This window comes from Protomyctophum parallelum (assembly GCF_964188405.1).
Source record: "Protomyctophum parallelum genome assembly, chromosome: 5".
Classification (NCBI taxonomy): domain Eukaryota; kingdom Metazoa; phylum Chordata; class Actinopteri; order Myctophiformes; family Myctophidae; genus Protomyctophum; species Protomyctophum parallelum.
In genome coordinates, this window is record NC_139702.1 from 48,536,858 (window position 1) to 48,556,534 (window position 19,677).

Here is a 19,677-nt window from a genome sequence, read left to right on the forward strand (position 1 = left end):
ATCTGAGCTGAGCTCTCTCATTGGCTACATTTCTAGGTCATGTGATGTAGACTGAGGGTAGTTAAAGCCCAAAACTTTGAATCAGTGCCAGCAGCAGGCCAGGCTTCATCATGCCTCGAGGACAAGGAGAGCAACGGAGTTAAGAGAGATGAATGATGTGAAACATATACAATTAGATGTGTATTTGTGAATTCTTATATTGTCAGCATTGTGACATTTCATTGGATTTAAAATGCCCTGTGGCAGCTAGAATTGATCAGCAGGTTGAAATGAGATGCAAAAAGTACTATATAAAATACCATAATTATTTGTGACTGTAGTCTATCAAGCTAGGTAAGTAAGGTAACACACACATACTGTAAGACAAAAATAAATAAAGGACGTTTTTAATCAAACAATGAAAATAACATGCTAAAACACAATTACAATTTGTACAATGTTTTGTTGCCATAGGCATATTTCTAAAGGCTTTGATTTGGAACACAGCCGTTTTGACGTTTACAGTATGATCTAGCTTTAACAACATAGCTTTAGCATATTTACATTACACTATTACAATGTTATTTCCCATGGTATGGCTTTTGAAATTGCTTATGTCACATGAACTACAGTTTTACCAAGGGTTGCCGACTTGCCGTGTTACGTTTGATTCAATTAACATACAATCTGAATGACTGTGGCGATATCTGTATATTAGTACGTCGTACCATTATTACTATACATGAATTCCTTGATGTTGTTCTCAATCCAATCACTGAAGGCTGATACACGAGTGAACACGGAAGGTTTCTTGTCTTTGATGCAGCCCTGAGGACCAAAGCTGACAACGCCATGGACCTCCCAGCTTCCAGAGGCCTGGCAGGCAAACGGCCCGCCGGAGTCACCCTGAAGAAGGGGAAGGTCGGGGACATTTACTTTATAAGTGAGGATAAAAAGTGGTGAAGATCCGTTTGAACTATTGTGATCTGATTTGATTCATCAAAGTCCAATCAGGTCCATTTCTGGTGCTCAATCAGGAGCTATAGTGACTGATGGAGGCCTATGTGTATGTAACATACGTAACATTAATAGTGCTTCCACTTGCCCAGGCATTATATTGTATTGTGATCCAGTGTTCTGTGACTTTAATGGGTTAAGGCGGTTGCCTTTAACCCATTTTGGGCCGGGAACCCCTTTTGGTGTTTTAAACATTATGTTATAATTTTGCTATTGAAAAATAGCAGATCTACAAGCTCATAGTGCGCCACCGAGTGGCGCGTAAAAATGTGGCGCAAATCTTTGAATATATATTCTTTCAAAGTGAATGTTTTTTACTCAGATCTAAATGGGATTTGAAGGGAATGACGTAACCTACCGCACTTCCTATTTCATATTGGCTTTGAAAGTGGTAGGTTGTGTTTATTTTGCTCTGCAGATTATTTTATTATTTTCATTTACAATTGTGTAATATATTGATACATATATGTACCCAAAGTTGTTAAGACACATACTGTGTTTTCATGGTACTGCATCTGCTTTATTTCCAGCAAATGCTATTGTGGAAAACGTATACAAGTCAGAGCAGAGCAGTGATTGCCTCGTTGTCTTTTGTACAGAATAAATCCACTCACTGCTGAGATCCTGGTCTATGGTACTTCATAAAACAACGCAAGATCACGTCTGTTACATGTAGAGAGAAAACCTGCTCAAGTCAACAAGCTGCATTTCATTTGTCATGTCATTGATTGTTCCAGAGCCATACAAAACCCTACTGCAGACCCTGCAGAGGATTCTTTATTTAATTTAATTTAAAAACGCTGGTGCATCTTACCATACATAGCACCCCCCACAAATCTGTACAAGCATTTGGTTCCCTGCCCAATTATGTCTGCAAGCTTGGCCAATATTGGCTGCCAAGGTTGACCTCACACAAACAAACACTTTTCGTTGCAAACAACCAAAATTATAGATGCTAGCACACTTTTATAATAGCACGTGACAAAGGCCTCCACAGGGAAGACCCGGTTCAATTAGCAGACCAAGTAGAGGACTTTCTTTTGTGTGCTCTCGTACCGACAAACAATACTGTTCTGTGAACTTGATCCCACTTCTCTTGCAATGTCTACCGGTATCTGGGAATGTCATTTTGTTTCTCTCTAAACGAAGAGAGCATAGTCTCCTTTTGTACCCCTTTCGATTATTATTTATTATGTATTAGAAAGTAGTTACCGGATTGTTGTTAGTAATAGAGCTTTGTTTGGGTTTTGCTAATTGGGCATGTCCTGCATCATAATGCAAACTAAGAATATATGCTCATACTAATTTCTTAATTACTAATAACTACATTAAAAGTACACTGAAAACATTCCCCACAAAATCTCTCCACAATGCGCTTTACTCTCTCCTATCCAATTGAACAGGGTTGGTGAGTGGATCCTCTTACCTGGCAGGCTGACTTCAGCTCGTCTGGAGATTCATAGCCGGCACAGATCATGGAGGGCCTGAGGGTGTCCCACCAGTAGGCAGGCTTACTGCAGGTCGGGAAGTCAATGACAGGCAGGGCTGCCTGGTTCAACTTTTCGGACACCTTGGGGAAGATACTCCCTAAATGGAGGGATTGGAAAGATAAATTATATTTTGCATTCATACAAGATTGCATTATTCTCGCACCTTAACTAACGTTCATAGCATACCATGTACACTATATCTGCTGCTATGATAGCACCTTATGTCTTACCCCAGGTACTTACCGTACCAGATTGATATATATATATGTATAAGTAGATAAAAATGTCTCTCTCTCTCTCTCTCTCTCTCTCTCTAAAAGGCAAAACTCACTGGTCTAATCTACAAGCTCACAAACCAAGAGTTCCCTGCACACAGAGTTAGTACTCTCTACCAAATTAGGGTCTGAGAACCATATGAAAACCAGCCGTAGCATATGTAGTGAAATATGTTTCTAGGTATGCTAAGGTTCACTTAGTTCTTGTTGTGTAAAATAGCATTTAGAATGATCAGGCAAGTAGGAGGCACTAGATCAGAAAAGAAGCAGGGACTTAAAAAGAGAGCTAGATCTTCTCCCTCTCTACCTTTCTCATCTCCCCAGCCAGTGACGTAGCAGGGGGTCCCAGCAGGCATCAAGGCCTCAGGGGCGGGCAGGCAAACAGGGCTTATCTCCTCGGTCATGTTGACCCGTTGGGTCAGGTGCACCAAGGCGATGTCGTTGGTGATATCGGTTTTGTCCTGCTCATAGACAAAGCCCTCATGGCGGATGATTCCATCCACGTCGTAGCAGGTCTCCGCAGAGGGAACGTCCATGGAGGAATTCATGTGGTGCTTACCCAAGCACATGCGCCAGAACCCGGGATTGTTCAGAGGCCTAGAATGAGAAGAGGTAGAATAACCTATAGGTAATAAACCTGATTTGGAGCACACTTTGGTGAATGATGTGTGATAGTCAACAACTCAACTTTATTTGTAAAGCCCCTAACACATAGATCAGCTATAATCACTGTTACAACCTCCAGTGAAACAGACTGGCTAGCGAGTCTCAAAGTGCTTTACAGGCTCACATTTAAGCAAGGGAAACAAAGAGAGGTGGCGATAACCACCATAAAGTTGACAGGATTCACACATGCCAGTAACGCCAAGGGAGGTGCGGTTGGGGGTGGATATATGGTTATTTTCTGCTTTAGTGGATATTGTATCGGAAGGAGTGTTAGGTGTTAGCATGGTGATTCACATTTTGCATTAACAAACAAATAATAACATCTAACCAATAGAGTTAAATGTCTGACATACACAGACTTATAGCTCTTCACTGCAAGTTAAAAGGGAATCTCCTAAAAATGTTGTTTAGAGCAGGGGTTCTCAACGTTTTTGGCTGGGTATCCCCGGCATTGCTTTGGCCATGTCTCGTGCCCTCCGCACCGCCCCCCTCCCCATAAATGCTGAAACCAGATATAATCATTAAGGAAGGTTTATGCATGTACTGTGTACAGTTTTCTTATTATTATTTTCTTTTCTCCAAATAATCTGGGGACCCACAAAATAATGTGGTGACCCCCCCCCCCCCCCCCCCAACCCCCATTGAGAACCCATGGTTTAGAGGAGGGCTGCATTTTAAAGTGCTGTGAACTCTCTCACCCTATATTCTCCATTCACACTTGAGCCCTTTAGCCAGTACTTGTGATGACAACAAACATAACTGGCATTTAGGCCTACATTTTAAGACTGACGTTCTGCTATAGCCAGGGTGCCTAGTACAGTACAAACACAACCATGAATGGGCTTCAATTCTCAGTTTGCCAACATTACAAGTAGGCCATCATAACAGATATAGTACAAGCACCAGAATCCTAGTTCTACATCCACACAAATAATGTCCTAAACATGGCAAACGCATAACGTTTGCCATGTTTACCCCTAGCATCCACACTACTGTTGCACTATTAAATGTAGAAATGTATAATACTACTACTGTGTAGGGGTCTATTATTGAAGTATAATTCCAGTGAGGCCGGGGAGAGCAAGTGCGTGGCCTGCTGGGATAATTTTTATCAATGCATGTCTGGGCCGCTATACAAGGCCTTCACGTCTAGATTTTCAAACCACAGCAAAAGACTACGTCAGACAACCTCAGGGTGAGGTTTCCCAACCCTGAGTATGACATTATGAGCAAATTGGCCACAATGTGAATATTATGTTCAATACACTCTCTCAATCTTTCCCTCTGTTTGGTTTTCAGCCAATCATGTCATCCTATCTTACTTACACCATGAAGCAGTGAGCAGCAGTAAGGATCCATTCCTCGTGAATCAAGGAACCTCCACATCCATGCATATAAGGAAACGGACTCCCAGGAGAAGCCTGGTGGAGAGGGAGAGAAAACTATCAGTGTATAATGAACACACATGTACGCAAGACAAGTAGGCATTAAACACATACAGCACAGCATCCCATTAACATCATGCCCATGTAGGCAAGCAGGCAGAAAGACACACACACACACACACACACACACACACACACACACACACACACACACACACACACACACACGGGCGCAGTCTTAGTCGCAGACAGACACATACTGTAAATACCGACGCACATGGAGAAATGCATGCTAGGTATACCTGCATGGAGACCTGCCAGGGCCAGGAGTGGGGCACTGCCTCTACTCCATTCACAACCCTGAGAGTGTCATTTTTCGGTGGGATAGTCGGGATCCCACAGTCCTCTGGCCAGCCTGTGAACAGAGAGCTCACATTAACACTTCCTATGAATGACCTGCTATCTTTTAGTCTGTAGTCTGCGAAAACACTGTGTGTAATAAACAAATCTGGAAAACAAACAATGTACAATGTAAGTAAGCCTTGAATGAGCCATGAGGCCCATAAGGCAGGAGCCTATCTCCTGTTTCTGTAGCGTGAGGCAGCTTGATGCACAAGTACACCCCCTGGACATGACGCAGGGACTTACCCCCAATACAACCCTTGATGCCGAGTGTCAAGCAGGGAGGCATTGGGTCCCATTTTTCTTTTGGTATGACCCAGCCAGGGATTGAACCATGACCTGCCAGTCTCAGGGCGGACACTCTAACCACAAGGCCACTGAGCTGGTACAATGTACAATGTGCAAGGAATAAATAAACAAAAATAAGGAAGAAAGATCCCCCTGCCCAATAGACAGTAGCTTGCAGCCAACTCTCTTGCTGCAATTTGCTTTTTAATTGCACATAATATAATTGTATAATTGTAAAAACAAAAATGTGGACAAGAACAAAAATGATGAGTATTAAAACGAAAATTAAATATCAAAGCAGCCCTACTAGTGCTAACAAAATCCTATGACTAAGATGGGTGTGTCATACTCACTGATGGTGATATTGTCCCAGGGGTTAGGGGGTGGAGGGGACAGAGTAGGCTCTACACTGTCATCCGTGGTCCAGTAACCACGGAAACCCTTCTGCTGATTGTCTCTGTTGCTGAGGAAACGGACAACGGCCGTGTTGCCCTGAACATTAACCTGAGGGGGCAGGGAGAAGCCGCAGAATCGACCTGTAATGGCAGCCAATGTGGATATGTCACCAGTTGTGTATTGACTATGACACTGCAGATATGACATGGTACATTTGACATTAAATGCCGTAATAAGGAATGGAAATAAAGGGAACTGTAGTAATTATTTCTCTGCCATCCTGGGTTCAAATCTGTTCCAGAATCTCAAAGCCAGAACTTCTTAGCCTGGGTAAACCCACTCCCCCTGCTGGACAACATTTCATTCTGCCAGGAGGGGTGAGTCTGGCTAAACACAAAGTCCTTAAGATTGTATCAGCTTTGGTACGAGCCAATCCGCGACCGAGCTCAGGGCTCTGTGATTGACAGCGCAGGTTGGCCAATCAGGAACGATTTGAGCAGTTGATGACGTGTGAACTCCTCGACTCATTCACAACAACAAACATGGGAATGAGGAAGTAGGAACGGAACGCGTTTAGATGACGCCTCTTGTTTTGATATACGCTGATTGGCTGAATGGGTTGTCCGTCAACGCTACTCTCCCGCCCCACGGCTAAACAGCCACACAGGCGATTATGCCAGACTCACCCCTCCTGGCAGAATGAAATGTTGTCCAGCAGGGGGAGTGGGTTTACCCAGGCTAAGAACTTCTCACTCTGCCTCTCAAACGACATGGCATCTCTCCCTTGTACTAAACTGCCCATTTTGTTAATGAAAACACATTTGTTGTAACACCGTGTGTTACTGTTAGTGTTTCAGTCTTCAAACTTTATGAACTGCCTTATTTCATTAATCATTGAAACCATATACATTTGGTTGACCGGGGTTTCCCAGGGGTCTTGCCTAGAATGAGAAGAGGTAGAATAACCAGGTAGGTAAGAAACCTGATTTGTAGCACACTTTGGTGAATGTTGTGTGTTGTGTCATTATTGGTTGAAAAAGACCGCTTCCGGGGGAAAGTACATACAATGGAAGTACCGCCCTATAGATGCTTTCTATCGGAGACAGGCGTTTCTCTGAACGAGATGCGAAAAGCTCGGGAATAAGTCTAGCATTCATGGGTCTTTAACCCTTGGCCTACAATTCACGGAAAAAACGGAATTAATCGAAAAATCTAAACCTCCCGTTAACGGAAAAAACGGAATGACAATCAATATCAGTTATCGCGGGGTCAAAAGAGCTAAAATTAATATTTTTTCGCTAATATCACTAATGTTGGATGTAATTTACCAAGAAACGGCCGAAATCCGCGTGATCGTGCGCTATCGTGCACGCGCGCCGTCTCTATGTGCGTCGCTGTAAAACATGTGATATTTTGCGATCTTTTGGGGTTGATTTGAGGTTAATTTGACTTAGTTATGAAAAATATAGCATTAGCTTAGCAATCCGGACCAGCCAAGCTATTGACTAGGGTCAAAATACTACAGGATGTTGTTGATCGTTGAACCGGAAGTGACTTAGGAAGATCCGTCTATTTTAGCCAAAATCAGCATAATGGTGCTTTCCCGCCATCTGGTGGCGAATCGAGAGAATACATTTGCAATGAATGAAAAAAAAAAAAAACATCTCTTCAATCCACCAGATCTTTCTTGTATGTTAAAACGATGAATTAAAAATATGCCAATTTGTTACCCAAACAAAAAAATTGGGACTGGCAGTCCAAGGGTTAAGTACATAAATTAATAGTTGTTTTCTTGAAATTAAAACTATGTCCAAAAAAAGACACAAGTACTGCAAAGAAAGATGTCATGTACTGTAGAACAAACCTTGGGATTCCATGCCATCTCCATCGAAGATTTCGACATAATCCACACAGTTACCCAGCATGTTGACCGCCTGCACTTCAAAGTGACTGAAGACTACATGGATGTTTTTGGCCCCGGGAATGGTGATGCGCCAGGTGCACACATACTGGGCTGGATAATCATTGGGCCAGCCAGGGGAGATGATCTCTCCTTGTTCACTGCTGAAACTGCCTCCGCAAGGTGCTGTGCAGGTGGACAAGACAAAAGCGGGGAAAAAGTCTGGTTATGGAAAATGTTATAATTGGCAATGATTTGTGAAGTAGTGTTTTCAAAATAGGTATAGTACTTTTGCCTATAATGACATTAACAAAATAAAGAGTTAAAACCATTAAAGTCATTAAGTCAACCATACCAGCCCTGACAAAAAAGGCTTTTAGAACAAAATGGACGCCAGGGAGTAAATGTGCTTAATAAGGACTGAAGTGGTCACCTTACCGTCAGATGGTGACACTGCCTTCCAGGTAGCGAAGAAGCCTGTATCCACTATTCTGTCGTTGGAGGAAAAGCGGACGTGCAGCATCTCACCATCGCTCAGCAGCTCCCTTGGGGGTGTTGTGTGGCTGCAGTAGGTGCCTGGAGGGCAGATAGTTTAAACATGGAGTACTGCAATGCAGGATGTTGCACTGTATTCTGCTCAACCTCTCAAGAATCACCTGTACATTTTGCCCTGTTAACGAGAGTTTATTTTCGAGCCACACTGCATAATATCTGAAATTCCTTCTCAGTTGCTTTTCTAGACATTTATTTTGTGTTGCTCTTCGTTTTCGTACTGTCTTTGCAGATACTTCTCGTTATAATAACGGGCGGAGGGTATCTGCTGTGAAGACTTAACAAATCACACTGTAAAGCACAACATAAAGTGTGGAATTCATCTGCATTATGCGGCTGCCGAATTCATACTTCATTCATGCACTCGCCGAAAATGACAGACCTACAAGCTCACAACATGACACAACGCTTAAGCATCCGCAGTTCGTTATAAACCGTTATTTATTATGGCTGAGGATTTATCATGCCTGAGGATAAAATGCTGTATATCACAGTGGTCCAGCAATATTCAGTACAGGTTCACAGCAAAGCCTGTCAGTGTGTATGTCTTGTGTTGTCCTTCACGGCGGCTGTGGCTCAGGAGGTAGAGCAGGTCGTCCAATGATCCATGGGTCAGCGGTTCGAATCCCGGCTCCTCCTGTCTACATGTCGAAGTGTCCTTGGGCAAGACACTGAACCCCAAATTGCTCCCGATGTGCTGGTTGGTACCTTGCATGGCTTCCGCCGCAATCGGTGTATGCATGGGTGAATGTAATGTACAATCTATGTAAAGCGCCTTGGATAAAGGTGCTATATAAATGCACCATTTACCATTTCACAGTACGCTGACTCGACAACAGCTTGACTCTGGAATGCCATTTAGACATAATCATAGGCATCTGTTCCAAACACTGTGGAGTGTACAGCCTAAGAGATATAGCCGTGAGAAAAATGATGTCTCTGAATCGACTGACACAGAACATTTACCAGCAGCCGAGAAGGAAAATGGAGGCCATTATGTACATATTCTGTACACCGCATGAACACACGTGCGCACACGTGGTACACGTCTGCTCACATGCACACATGAAACATGCTAATGTGATTATTTGTAGCCATGCACATCCACATGTTCGTATGAGTAAGCACAAATATATGCACACACGGATAATGACATTCACAAAATAATGAATTGGTTTCATATACTGTACCTATAGTGCCTATTGTGTCGTAGACGGTGACTTTGTCGTTGAAACACATCGTGCTCTCCTCCAGGGAGAAGTTATGGAATTGGAGGTGGACCAGCTTGCCAGCGGGTGCTTGGATGTTCCACTGGCAGTTGGCTCTGTTGCTGTAGCTGCCAGGCCAACCCATGGAGGACAGGCTGCCCTCTGTACCGGTCAAGTCCTTTGGACCACCACAGCCAGATGCTAGAGAGAGGTGGGGGGCAGGAAACGGAAACATTGTGAAATACGTATATTAGATCATACACTGTCATATATGTAGATATATACATATAGATTCACCACACAGACAGATGGGGAAGCATGACGGAAGCATGAGGATGGTGCTATTTTTCTTGCAGCATGCACTGCACCTGCATGGAGGGTAAATCCCATGCTCCAAGACAAGACAACCTCAACTGCAGTGCTGAGTAGATTGGGTCGGTGTAGAGGAGATTAAGTTGAAACGTACTGTGTTCGTTGTACATGTCCCTGCGGATGACGTTCTCAATCCAGGGGATGTAAGCAGAGGAGCGGGTAAACACAGAGGGTTTCTTGTTCATGATACAGCCGATGGGGCCAAAACTAGTGATGCCATGCACCTCCCAGGGGCTACCCACAGTATCCTGACACACCAGAGGGCCACCTGAGTCTCCCTGTTTCACAAAATGGCAGAGGTTATCAGCATGATTTTGACACGAAATATAATATTATAATGTTGAATGAAATGATTTTGTGTTTTCAGCCAACTCTTTCCCAAAATGTAAAATGTCTATACCATTTCATTCACCAGGGCAGCTCATCGGTGACAGTGACATTAATCTATTAATTCAATTTAAGTCAAATGGTATTTTCTAGGCTATGGGTATGTGCATGATAAATACGTAAATTGTATCCAACCACGGCTGTATCAGTCCTTGCCTAGATACAGCCTGGGCTCATGTACGCTGCCCCTCCGTGTATCAGCCTGAGGGTAGCCTTTTTGTCATTGTTTATGCCTGTGTTCACTGTTTACCTGGCAGACTGACGCAAGCTCATCAGGCAAGGTGAAGCCACAGCAGATCATGGAGGTTTTAACCTGGAACCACCACCAGTCTGCCCTCTTACAGGTGTCATACGCCACCACAGGCAAGGCCACCTGGTTCAGGGCCTCTGCCACTTTAGCATTCATTGAATCACCTGGTTAGAAACAGATAAGATAAGAAACAAGCAGAGATTGCACCTATAGTGCATACTGGAATACTGGAGGAAATAATACAACACTGGAAGTAGTTACACCTTTGTTCCAGCAGAGAGCGTGCAAGCTTTTGTGTGTGCTCCTGATGCATAATTATGTACACTAGTATGTTATTCTTTTTTAAATGAATATTATGAAGCAGATCAGCACAGCAAAAATAGGACATGTCAAATGTGCATTGCAACACAACCTTTCTAGAGACGATTCGTTTTCATTAGTTTAGCTTGCACATATTTGTTACGTACCTGTGTTGTCAAGACCTTGTGGTATGTTATATTGCACATGTGTATGTTTTAATTTAAATTAAAATAATGAAAATCATAATAACAAGCACCAGTTTCATCTCCCCATCCCGAGGCGTAACATTTCTTTCCCCCAAGTAGGACCTCTTCCACGGACGGCAAGCAGGCGTAAGAGATCTCCTTGGTGGGAATCACCTCCCCGTCCAGCCTGATCAGGGCGATGTCAAACTCGATGGTGGGGATGGTGGGGTACTTGAAGCCCTCATGGCGGTAGATTCCTGTCACGTTGAAGCAGCGTTGGCTGGGCTCCGTGTAGGTCAGGTTGTGTTTGCCAAGGCACATGCTCCAGCGTTGCAGCTCATCTGCGTAGCTGGGGAGGAAAGGGGGGCAGGGGGGGTTGGGTTAATCGATACCGCACCATGCACTGCAAATGGACACAATTGGGCTGTTCTACAAAGGAGCTTTTTAAGGCAAATATGAGCTGACTGAGCATGCCATCATGTGAGGAAAATAGATTTCTCTTTTTAAGGGGATTGAGCAGTCCATTCCCCTGAGAGGTTTTCAACTGGAAGGCTGAGAGGGAGATAGGCAAGGCAAGGCAAGGCAATTTTATTTATATAGCACCTTTCATACTCAAGGCAATTCAAAGTGCTTTACAGAATAAAAACAAACACAGAGTGCAACAGTGCACTTTAAAATGAATACAGATTATAATAGATACAATTACATTACATTACAACAGATACTCCCACCTTTAATAGAAACAGTTAATTGGGATATGCAATGTTAAATAAATACGTTTTTAAATTTGACTTAAAAACGGCTATGGTTGGGGATTGTCTAATGTAACCTGGAATGGCATGCTATTCCAGGTTTGTGGTGCATAATGGTGGAATGCTGCTTCACCATGTTTTGTTCCAGCTATCGGGTGAACTATCAGTAGGCCAGCCTCAGATGACCTAGGTTCTGGAGGGCTCATATGGCTTCAGCATGTCTGAGATGTAGCTGGGCCCAAAGCCACAAACAGATTTATAGACAAGTAATAACATTTTAAAATCAATTCTCTGGGACACTGGTAGCCAATGTAAGGATTTTAGGATTGGTGTAATATGGTCATATTTTCTAGTTTTTGTCAGGACTCTAGCAGCAGCATTCTGAATTAGTTGGAGTTGACGAAGAGCTTTGTTTGAAAGTCCTGTGAGCAGACCATTGCAGTAATCCAGTCTACTGGAAACAAAAGCATGTATAAGTAGCAGAGGAGAGAGGCCTCTGGCAGTATTCATTTTAGGATAGAGACGTGCATGTGTGCATCGAAAGACCCATTTGACCACCACAGACTGGGCACAGCATAATTACTGTATACTGAGCTAATTTGCACTGTAATTGGTGCATTTATATAGCACCTTTATCCAAGTCGCTTTACAGAGATTGTGCATACAGTATACTGTATGTGTATATAATTTGATCTGGCTCTGAGACCTGTACTGCAGGTTCAGCTGCTACACTGTCCTATCAAATAATATCAACAAAAACGGCAAAAGCTTATACATAGGTTCTGCATTTCCCTTGTTTATTTAACCGTTTTCTGTTAATGTCGTCTCTCAGGATCATGCATCGATCCAAATTTCCCAGTGGAGATGATAAAGCCATGTCCTTGCACCTCCCAATAAGACACTGTGCACACGGTCTCTACACAGCATCAGTATGACTCTAGCTGTGGTCCATTAGCCAATCTGGGGAATCATCTCTAACACCGTTTCCCTCTGGTACCATAGGAACTTAAGCCTCTAGTAAAACCACAGACTCTAACACAGCCCAAACAGCCCAGTAAGATAATAGGCAAATAGGCTCCAAGGAAGTTTCTGGTTTCTCGTTGCAAACTTTGAATGAAAGTAAAGTGAAGTGAAGACTTGAGTCCCAATCGCAAAGGTTTTAGTGTCATAACCAAAGATGATATTGCCTGCTACGAGTTCCTTTCTATATTGTTATTTTCTATAAGTAATTTTTTTCTATTCATAAACTTTTAAGAGGTCTTAAACACTATGTTATCACATGAAATGTTCTCATTTTACTTTCTGTTATCTGCACGGTATGTGAAAATGACAGGACAGAAGACTTACTTCATGAAGCAGTGAGCTGCTGTAAGGACCCAGTTCTTGTGTATGAGTGTTCCACCACAGGTATGGAAGAATGTGGGTTCTGGACGGCTAGCTGGCCAGACCTGAAACATGTTTTAGGTAGACATGTAAATGTAAGCATGCATGCAGGCGCGCACGCACACACGCACGCACGCACAAATGTAGTTAATTCCATTGACCCAAAGACCTTTATTGACCATACCACATCACATGAACAAGGGAATGCAATACATAGATGAAATATCCCACACCCAACACAGAAGATGTCCACATGTACCTATCCTGTATACTCACCCACAAATCAATTATTGTCAAAAAGTAGAAACCATTTACAAAAGAGAGAACGAGAACATACAAATCCACAAAAGATCTCACCAGTCCAACTCATGGTCATTGACCGAGTCAGTTTGTCCTAATTAAGGCCTCCAGGTTGCATTGGAGGACGAGTCCCCCGTCAAAAAAAAAGAAGAAACGACTAGGGAGGGTGGGGGGATGATTTACGATTCTGTCCCAAACGGAACATAACTTGGATGGCGCTGAGTCGGCTGAAGGTGACTTCACAACACGGCGACTCGCTTGCCTAAGCTCACTCGACAGTGACTCTGGTGGCTCAAGTCACCTTCAGATGGCGTGCCTCCGTCTGTGAAAACACTGGTTTTCCATTTATACTGTGTCGTATATTGTACTGTACAGTGTACGTGCAAATATACATATGATATCATGTGATATGCATGCTCAAATGTCCCACATAAAGGCTCAAATTCACCTACCCCATAGAGGAGGGAATATCCACAACCTCTTACATTATACTATACCCACCTCCATACAATGCAACCTGGAAGTTTAATGAGGACTAAGACTAACACCTTTTCTGTACATAATGACTTAGTGACCATGGGGAGGGTGAATATGAATACAGTATGCTGGATTGGTGAGCCTGTGGTTTGGTCTAATTTTGTTTATGATCTATCTGATATATTTCCCTCTCATCCCGCCGGCTACAACCTACTGTATGAATGACACAGGCTTGCAGGCCTGGCAAAGACATGTGCTCCAAAGTGTACCCTTTACCAGTTAATTGTGTTACTTGTTTCGTCCTGCACCACCAGTGCTAAAATGGATGTGACACAAATGACTTGATACCACATTATCATGTACTGTATCCTGAAATAAATTAGATTCCTGACTCTAAATATTTTATCCGTTCTGTGCATTGTTGTTCGGTTCTTCTACACATAATGAGTTTGATTTGTTTGTTAGGTTTGTTTGTGCGTGGGTCATTATCTCACCTGCATGGACACCTGCCAGGGCCAAGAGTGAGGTTTGGCTGGCTCTCCATTCACGATGCGAGTGTTAACGACAGGAGGAATGGCTGGTTTCCCACAATTGTTTCCCCAATCTAGAGAAGGAAAGGCAGAATGTGACTGTGTGTATAAGAATCAAATATTCTGGGAGTAGGCTGTGTACCCTTTTTAAAATTTGGTCTTCAACACTTCATCAATTGATTCAGTTATAGGCTAGGCTATACTCTTTTGAGTCTAACCACATGAACCCTAGTTTTCCTATTCGGGGGTGAACAGTTGTTGAAACTAGCAGCCGATCTACAAGCTCAGAAAGCGAGAGCATTGCGAATTTGTGACACGTTGTGAGCTTGTACATCTGCTATTAATGTGGAAATGTATTCCCTGTATAAGCCTGCTGTTCAGCACTGCAGCAGAAAAGCTGCCTGAAGACAACAGATGCAGTGATGCTGTTGCTTCCATGCAGAGGTGATGCTTCCAGTGTGTTCAACAGCAGCACTATGCTCATGTCCTCTATACTGTCTCAGGCTCTCCCCTGCTCTGGGCAGGAGGCTGTGTTGAAAATAAAAACACTCAGCAGAGTCCTATCTATAAAACTATTTTGGTTCAGCTGGACCCCATTACTGGGCAAATAATCTGTAAAGAATCGAGGTGACAGTCGGGAGGCAGGGAAGGTGTGCTCTCAGTACATCAAATCACAGTGTTGTTTTACACACATCTACAGTACACACGGGAGGCAGAGGTGACACTTTGATGAAGGAGATTGGGCTATACCTCTCTATTTAGCTGCATCTTCAAGCTATGTCCTATTTCAAATATGTATCCAAGTATCCCATATGTGGTTATTACCACCACCATGTGAGCTAAGCTACAGCGAAGTGAAATACTTCACAAGGCTTACCTATGGGGATGCCGTCCCAGGGGTTGGGTGGGGTTGGTGGCTCAGTGGGAGCTGGCTGGTCAGGGTCTGTGCTCCAGTAGGCCCTGAAACCTTTTGCCTCGGTGAAAAAGTCTGCATGGAAACGCATCAGCAGCCTGTTGCCCTGGGTCTGTATGGGTGCAGGAAGACTAGTACCACAGAATGGACCTGTAAAGGGAAGAGAATAATACATTGTATGGTTAGAGCATAATATACTGTACTTAATTTACATGACACAATTGCTTTTCTAAGACATTTCATACAGTATAATTTTGTTCATTTATGTATTAGCATTAGCATTTATTGTTGGAAGAGAATCTACAGAAACTGTGAATGATGTATTCTGTTGTTCAGTGGTTAGTTTGTTCTGCTGTTTCATTTTCTGCAGGTTAATGCCTTAATTGTCACTATGGATTATCAGTCACCTTGTAACAACTATCATGTGTCAGGAGATGAGTCGTTCTCCTGACTCATTTCTTGAGGTCCTGGATAGAACATGAACAGACTCATGCTGATGAATAAATATAGGTTTTCAATTTGGATTAATATAGGTGAAAAGTATGTAATCCTCCCTTGGAGGAGCAGGTTATGGCTGGGTCCTTTGCAGGGTCATTAAACAAACCCCCCCCCTCCCCCCCTTTCTGAAGCGCGCACTTGAGCTTCTTGCTTCACTCCTCGAGTCCCTCACGCTCCAGTGGACCATGCACATCTGATCGAACCCTGATCTCCAACTTGGCAGACTGGCAGGCAACAAGCCAAGATATAGCTAGCTCCCTTGGAGCAAGTTACGGCTGGGTCTTTTGCAGGGTCGTTACAATATAAATATAAAAATATATTCCATCTTTCAAGTTTCTTAATCACTTAAGTCATATACTTAGTACGATTAGACAACAATTGGTTTGTCTGACACAAATAAGCACAATCTTGGAAATGGCTTGACAATAATGTCATGGCCAAAATAGGGATGCCAAGTTGAAAGTGGTTAATAATTTGCAGTGCTACATACTCTATGTGAAGGCATTATATAACAATACACCAGACAGAAACTAGCAGTACAAACATTTTGAGGTAATCTTCATAGTTAATCAATATGGTAATACTGCACCACGTCTTACCATGCTTTTTCAGGAGCAGGCTATCCTGGGTTCTGACCTCAAACACCATGACATTATCGTAGCATTTGGAGGTCATGATGTCTTTTCCTTCCAGGTCAAAGTGAGTGAAGTTCAGGGTGATGTTCTTCCCAACAGGAACCACAATGTTCCACATGCATTCTACGTTGCCCTTGTAGTTCATTGGCCAGTTCTGGGACTTTAGGACTCCGTTTTCTGCAGTAGTCGATATACCACAGCCCTGGATCTCTGAAATGTATGGTGACACAGAGAGAGACCTTGATCAATGCAGGCACTAAAATTCTCCAGTGAAGATGCTGAGTGGCAAGCAGTATAAAGCTCAATTTACACATAACCATGAGGGGTGCTGGGGGTAGCGTCTATTATTTTGATGACATGTCCACCACAGCGTTTTTCTGGACAATCAACCAAGGTCATGTGAATGTGGCATTCAAACCCATGACCTCACAACGAGGTGTCGAGGTCTATGTTAGTGCACGGCACGCATGTGCCTGGAACAAAAACACCTGGTTCTCATCTCAACCCCGAGTCCCAGGACCACCAGGGGTTGAAATGGACCCATATGGGTTGTTAATTTATTTACATTTGTACACAGTCAGAGTTAAAATAACACTGGGATGTTCCAAAGATTAAAAAATAAATAAAACTAAAATAACACAAATTGGACCCCTGGTGGGCCCTAGACCAAGCGTTGAGGCACTAACAGGACACCAGCGTTCCATCTCAAGCAGGAGACATACTAATGGAAGCATGTTTTTGGGGTGAGGACTGAGAAATGCACGCATGCTTTTTACGTCTGCATACTTTCACATGTTACTTACTGTACTTGTGTATGCTTGTGTCAAATGAAAGATGTGTTCTGAGCAATACACCAATTCATCCACTAGATGGCAGTTGTTCAACATAGGCAAAGTATGAAATGCAATGCAACTGCACTGTTGACTTTGGCAACAGTGCATAAATGTATGTTTTCTCGTGCCAATAAAAGCTCCTTTGAATTTAATTGAGTCCACACAGCTGGCTCAAATAATTAATTATATCACAGAGTGTGCATTGTGCAAATCTATAAGATCAATTATATAATAATAATAATAATAATAATAATAATAATAATAATAATAATAATAATAATAATTTTCAGCATCAACATTTTATAGGTAGGGGGAAGACTCCCAGCTGTTCTAGAGTTTGTTTTTGTTCAGTGTGAATGGCCCAGCTACAGGGGTCAATGGGTGGTACTCATGGGTCTGTGCTCAGACAGGGGTCAATGGGTCATACTCAGACAGACAGACATACACACAAAGTCACATAATGGAGGCCGTTGGCTCCGCTCAGTATATATGGGCCTTCAGACGTTATCAGAGTGAGTGACACAAACATCACGAGGTGCAGCTGTTCTTGTTCTAAGTGGAACCTGAAGTGATAATGGAGATGAGGATCTGTGCTTTATCTCACCACATGTACCCTGACCTGGGCTTTAGAAGAGCTCACATCTACTGTTCTACCTACATCTACCTGACCTGTTGTAACATGGAGACGGGGGGAGTGAAGTGATTTATGGACAGTTATTATAAGGCCCTGAGCTGACTCATCGGCATCTGGTGTGCGTGCGTGCGTGCGTGCGTGCGTGCGTGCGCGTGTGTGTGTGTGTGTGTGTGTGTGTCAGGTGTGTGAGTACCTGCAATGTCCTCTGGATAAACAGCCTCCCACTCGGCAGAGAAGCCCCGGTCTGTCAGACGGCTGTCCGACTGGAAACTGACCGATAGCACGTTATTAGAACTGACCACCACAGGAGGAAGAATGTTACCACAGTGAGTACCTACAGGAGGGAGAGAGAGGGAGAGAGAGAGAGACAGAGGGAGGGGGGGATTCATGGATAAGAGCATCAGCAAAATGCAAATAGGCTAAAAGAAAAATAATATTCTCCTTTTCCATCCTTTAAACTGATTACATTTGCAATTCAAAAAAGTCAATATGCATAGTGAGTATCAGGCACACACCCACACATAGTTAGTGCATAGTTTATGAGTAATAGTAGGAAACTGGAGATGTTTGTATACCACGGGCAAGTCAACGGGCGGGGGGTGTGTGTTTATATGTTAACGAGCTATGGTGTAACTCTAAATCTGTTATCATCCGAGAGTATGTGTACTCCTGATAGCGATATAAACATCTGATAAAGACCTGCGATGAGCAACTAGGCCCTATCTTTTATTACATATTTAATCTGTCTATTGTCCAGCAGAAGGTGCCGTCCCTCTGGAAGCAGTACACTATAGTGCCCATTGCCAAGAGCAATAATACCAAAACGCTTAACGATTTCAGACCTGTTGCTTTAACTTCTTTGATCATGAAGCAATTTGAAAGATTAGTCAAGTCCGAGCTTGTGGCAAAAACGGACCGCCTATGGACCCTCTCCAGTCTGCATACAGGGCTGAAGGGGCGTTCAAGATGCACTTAACCCCCTGCACAAGCACCTTAGCGCTCCGAATGCGAGAACCGGTTTTCTACGTGGTTCGAATCCCAACGGTCCGATGCGGGACACGGCTATCTACGTTTAGCGCATGTTTTTATTGATTACTTTCAATCGCCTTTGTACACAACCGGACAATAGATCAAGCAGCCCCGATTCATCCCACAACACTCCGGTCACTTGATTAAAAAAAAAGAGAAAATGCCTCTCCCTCCCTTCCTGAAAACAGGACGGGGGCGCATTGTGTAGAATAGTCTCTATCACATAATGGTGGCGCCCATGCGAGCGTGACTCCAGTCAACATAATCACACTGCATAACATTCGGCTTGTCTCCGGCTTCCATAGTCTCCACCTATCCTCCTGTTTCTCCCTCCTCGGTCCTCCTCCCCTCCCATTTGTTTCAGGGGAGGGCCCGGGAGGGGAAGCGTCTTGTGTGTCGTGTAGTGTCTGTCCGGCTCCATGATGGACACAGATCTAAAGTCGGTCTCCTTTCCTTCTGCATACTCGAACAGACAAGAAAACTATCACGGATTGTATCGTCCCTCGGCGAACTTGGATGGTATTTTTTTATGATGATGATCAACGGTCAGATGGAACAATGCAAATATGCGCTTTTGTGTTACTGGAGGGGCAGCACAGCAACACCAGCCGAGTTGGAACGATACCCAGTGACAGACAGGG

The 19,677-nt window shown here is 43.4% G+C and overlaps 1 protein-coding gene across 1 annotated transcript in view; it reads right to left on the bottom strand.

The window, feature by feature from the left end:
* LOC310858153 (ovochymase-2-like) overlaps positions 1–19,677 on the bottom strand; it is a 22,139-nt gene continuing 2,462 nt past the window's right edge. Inside the window, exons 3-19 of the mRNA XM_083764243.1 lie at positions 18,201–18,341; positions 16,505–16,750; positions 15,372–15,557; positions 14,459–14,568; positions 13,152–13,252; positions 11,124–11,401; positions 10,568–10,731; positions 10,025–10,208; positions 9,541–9,759; positions 8,237–8,374; positions 7,763–7,984; positions 5,856–6,038; positions 5,115–5,227; positions 4,754–4,848; positions 3,069–3,358; positions 2,423–2,583; positions 1–885 (exon numbers count right to left, since the gene is read on the bottom strand). Of these exons, the coding sequence (XP_083620369.1) occupies positions 694–885; positions 2,423–2,583; positions 3,069–3,358; positions 4,754–4,848; positions 5,115–5,227; positions 5,856–6,038; positions 7,763–7,984; positions 8,237–8,374; positions 9,541–9,759; positions 10,025–10,208; positions 10,568–10,731; positions 11,124–11,401; positions 13,152–13,252; positions 14,459–14,568; positions 15,372–15,557; positions 16,505–16,750; positions 18,201–18,341 (3,023 nt within the window). The 3' untranslated portion in view covers positions 1–693. The remainder of the gene's footprint in view (positions 886–2,422; positions 2,584–3,068; positions 3,359–4,753; positions 4,849–5,114; positions 5,228–5,855; positions 6,039–7,762; positions 7,985–8,236; positions 8,375–9,540; positions 9,760–10,024; positions 10,209–10,567; positions 10,732–11,123; positions 11,402–13,151; positions 13,253–14,458; positions 14,569–15,371; positions 15,558–16,504; positions 16,751–18,200; positions 18,342–19,677) is intronic.